General features: G+C 41.4%; 1 protein-coding gene across 1 annotated transcript; it reads left to right on the top strand.

Moving 5' to 3' along the window:
- Positions 1-3,642, top strand: BMI1 (BMI1 proto-oncogene, polycomb ring finger). The gene is made up of 9 exons (XM_009981157.2): positions 1-112; positions 525-621; positions 1,366-1,421; positions 1,544-1,594; positions 1,860-1,968; positions 2,059-2,104; positions 2,637-2,735; positions 3,144-3,224; positions 3,313-3,642. Exons 1-9 carry the CDS (start codon positions 1-3, stop codon positions 3,640-3,642), a joined length of 981 nt encoding a protein of 326 aa, XP_009979459.2.
- The last annotated feature ends 453 nt before the right edge of the window (positions 3,643-4,095 follow it).

Below are 4,095 nucleotides of genomic sequence, written 5' to 3'. Positions count from 1 at the left end.
ATGCACCGAACAACCAGAATCAAAATAACCGAGCTAAACCCCCATCTCATGTGCGTGCTCTGCGGCGGGTACTTCATTGATGCAACAACCATCATAGAGTGCCTCCACTCCTGTAAGTACGATCGGGCGCTCCGCGTTGTTCCCCCGCCGCTTCCCACCTTTCGCGGCATCCCGAGGACACACACACACACAAAAAAACAAACCCAACCCGAAACCCCCCGAGGTGCTCGGGACCGCCGCCCCTCCGCCTCCCCGGCGGGCTAGGAAATAGGTGGCCCAGCCGCGGTGCAATTTTTCTGACGACGGCCCTACGGTCTTTGTTAAAGTAATAATATATGTACTCTAAGCGTCTCCTTTTCATGGTAATTGCAGCTTATTTGGGTATTTGTTTAGCTTAAGCAGCGCGGTGCTGACAATGGACGAGTTGCTCTAGCTTGCATAGTTTAGAAAATCGCACCTCTATCTATGCATATCTGCTCGTCACCTACGACCATCACTAAAAGGCTTTCGTGTTTGACTTACAGTCTGTAAAACCTGTATCGTGCGGTACTTGGAGACCAGCAAGTATTGTCCTATCTGTGATGTACAAGTGCACAAAACTCGACCGCTTTTGAATATAAGGTAGGAGAAAGATGCGACGCGCACCCTCTATGTCTCTTACTTTACTTTATATGGGGAGGTCAGCAGTAGCCGCGTCGATCTTATCTCTTCGCCCGCGATTTAAATCTGAAAGGATTTGTCAATTTACAAGCCAACTCATGTGTGTGCTCTCTCTTTCGAGTTTTGTCATTGATTGAAATTGAAGATTTCTCTGGATGGGAGACAAAGTTTCTGCTAGTCTTTTTTTTTTTTTTTTTGCATACGCTACCATTGATGCAATGCCTCTTCCCTCTCTCCCGTTCTCACGTGTACCATCCCGACAGTTTCCACTCCACTTTCCATCTCTCCCAGACATGCTTCACTCCAGCCATAGCTCCTAGACATGAAAACTCCTGATGAAATTTTACAAGCTAAAAGGCAAAAGCCTTTAAATCGTGCTCCTACCTTCAGAAAAAATCTTCTTGTTGGCGCTACTTTTTGCTCTCTTTATTTTCTACGGAGGGCATGTAGTTTTTAAGGCCTTCCTTCAGTCCCAGAGAATTATTTTTCAGTTGTGGCAACACAGATGAGTTTTGTGTTATAGCAGTATTTAGAGCGGTGTTAGTTTGATTACAAGATCTCGTAAGTTAACTTTTTATGACCAGCCTCCCACTTTGTAGAAGATGCCTCATTGTTGTGAAAGATTATAAATGAGGAGCTGCCGCTTGGATTAATGTATCACTTCATCTGCTTAATTTTATGTTTCGGGGTTGTTTTTTTTTTCAGGTCAGATAAAACTCTCCAAGATATTGTATACAAGCTAGTACCAGGCCTTTTCAAAAGTAAGTAGTTAAATCAGGTTTTCTCTTAAGAGCAGAAAACCAAAACCAGAGCTGCTATCCTATGTCAATACTAGGAGTTACAGGATACATACTAAAAGAAAAATATATGCTTTTCCACCTAGATGAAATGAAAAGAAGAAGGGATTTTTATGCTGCTCATCCATCGGCTGATGGTAAAACCCTCTCGTTCACACCTTTAATAAATGTAGCATTGACCTAGATGCTTTGCTGTTTCCTTTTTAACTTACAAATTATGTATTACTGTGACAGAATTTTAAGAAGTAAATTCAGCATAATAAAAGTGTATTGTTTTAACAGTTAGTTAGCTTTAATTCATAATTGTACTATGGAGATATTTTTTTTTTCTTGTTACTGAGAATTGCCATTCTTCCTGATTTGAATTTCAAAATGTAAATTATTGTGGAAATTTCTGCGCAGCTGCCAATGGCTCTAATGAAGACAGGGGAGAAGTGGCTGACGAAGACAAAAGAATTATAACAGACGACGAGATAATAAGCTTATCCATTGAATTCTTTGACCAGAATAGGCAAGTTCCAGAATGGCAATATTTTATGTTTACCTGACTGATAGCAGCTATATCTGTTATTTGTTGTAATTATTTAATTTCTTCTCACAGACTGGAACGAAAAGGAAATAAGGAGAAAGAAAAATCAAAGGAAGAGGTAAATAACTTTTTCCTTACTCTAGAGGAAACGTAACAAACACAAACAACTTTTGGGCAGGTTCGTAGCTGAAAAAAAATACATAGGTATGTGTTTCACAAAAGAAGCACACCTATTATGGGGCTGGGTACAGAAGAGGTCAAAGATCTTCATAGAGCTGTAGATGTAACAGCTTTTTAAAATAAAAAATACCTGCAGTGTTACTCTCAAAGCAGAATGTGATTTTTTTGTCAGATTCTGCATTAAATTGTTTATTAATTAATTTTAAAAATCAATGTGTAATATGTATATATTCTAAAAAGGTCTTTACTGTGAGATAAAAATCTTTGTGCAGGAAATTAGTTGCATTTTTTATTACTTATTCTGGAACAGTAATGTACCAGTTATTTCTGTTATTCCTTATAAGGCAGCAGAAATTGTTATAATTAATAATTTAATAAAGTGTATTTTTTGAAAAAAATAACATTAAATGTTAGAATACAACTTTGGTGGAAGTAATTGCTTCTTCTCATTTTCTTTACTATGCCATCAGGTGAATGACAAAAGATACTTACGCTGCCCAGCAGCAATGACGGTGATGCATCTAAGAAAGTTCCTCCGGAGTAAAATGGATATACCTAACACTTTCCAGGTACTTATGGGCAAAGAGTGATTTTTAAATTTTTTTTTAATCAGTCTTGGCTATTCTAAGCCTCCTAACACTGATTAGCACTCATTTTCTCATGACAGTCAGTTCCAGCAAGTATTTCTGGTGTGTGCAATATGTTGATGGCATTAAAAGTATAATTTCAAAATATCTCACAGTAGAGTTTGGTGACACTCTGTAATTTCTTTATGCTGTAAATATCAGGCTATCAAGAAATTGCTCCTTAACGTATTTAAAACATACCTAAATATCTATTCCCTGCTGGTTTGGGTATAGGATTTTTTCAATTTTCTGATACATACAACAGCAAGGGTGACTTTCATCTCAGAGCGATCACGTGCCAGGGGTGAATGCCTGACTGCTCCTTAACTCGAGGATTCCTATCTTGAACAGATCGATGTGATGTACGAAGAGGAGCCTCTGAAGGACTACTACACCCTAATGGATATCGCCTACATCTATACCTGGAGGCGGGTGAGTGTGGCCAGTGTGCTTTCCCCTGGGGGGGTGTGGGTCGTGGCCCGGGGAGGGCTCTTACCAGGATCTCCCCTTTGCCTTCCAGAACGGGCCTCTCCCCCTGAAATACCGGGTCCGACCTACTTGCAAGAGGATGAAGATCAGTCACCAGAGGGAAGGCTTGAATAATAGCGGGGAGCTGGAAAGTGACTCTGGGAGCGACAAGGCGAGCAGCCCAGCCGGAGGCATCCCCTCCACCTCCTCCTGTTTGCCCAGCCCCAGCACACCGGTCCAGTCTCCTCACCCCCAGTTCCCCCACATCTCCAGCACCATGAACGGCACCAGCAGCAGCCCCAACAGTAACCACCAGTCCTCCTTTACCAACAGAGCACGGAAAACGTCGATAAATGGCTCCTCGGCCACTTCATCTGGTTGACGCGCCAACCAGGCTCCTGCCCTCACCCCCCCTTTATATAGGTCTCTCCATGCCATTACAGCTTTATAGATGCTAATCCATGTGACTATCGTCCAAATTGCTTTCTTTTGTAGTGACACTGAACTTGGCTATAAAAGGTGGACTAGGTGACATTCAGGATGGACGTTAATGGAAACGCAAGATTGAAATGTAAATTGTTTTCAGAGGACTGGGAAGCAAACAAAAGTTACACCTTCACCTGTTCTGAGTGATGCGGAGTTGTTTCCGTCCCCATCATCTGGACCCGGGAGTCTCCAGAAGTCGATACAAATCCCGGGAAGTAGTTTGTTAATCCAGACTAACTCCTCCATTGCGTTCTCTGCGATTGTTATTGTTCTTATGCTGTTTTGTGAACCTGTAGAAAGCAAGTGCTTTTTCATCTTGAAATCCAACAAAACCGAAAGAATATGCATA

The sequence above is a fragment of the Tauraco erythrolophus genome, chromosome 7 (genome assembly GCF_009769465.1).
Source record: "Tauraco erythrolophus isolate bTauEry1 chromosome 7, bTauEry1.pri, whole genome shotgun sequence".
Taxonomy (NCBI): domain Eukaryota; kingdom Metazoa; phylum Chordata; class Aves; order Musophagiformes; family Musophagidae; genus Tauraco; species Tauraco erythrolophus.
The sequence above is the reverse complement of the archived record's forward strand: the minus strand, read 5'-3'. Positions and strand labels throughout refer to the sequence as shown.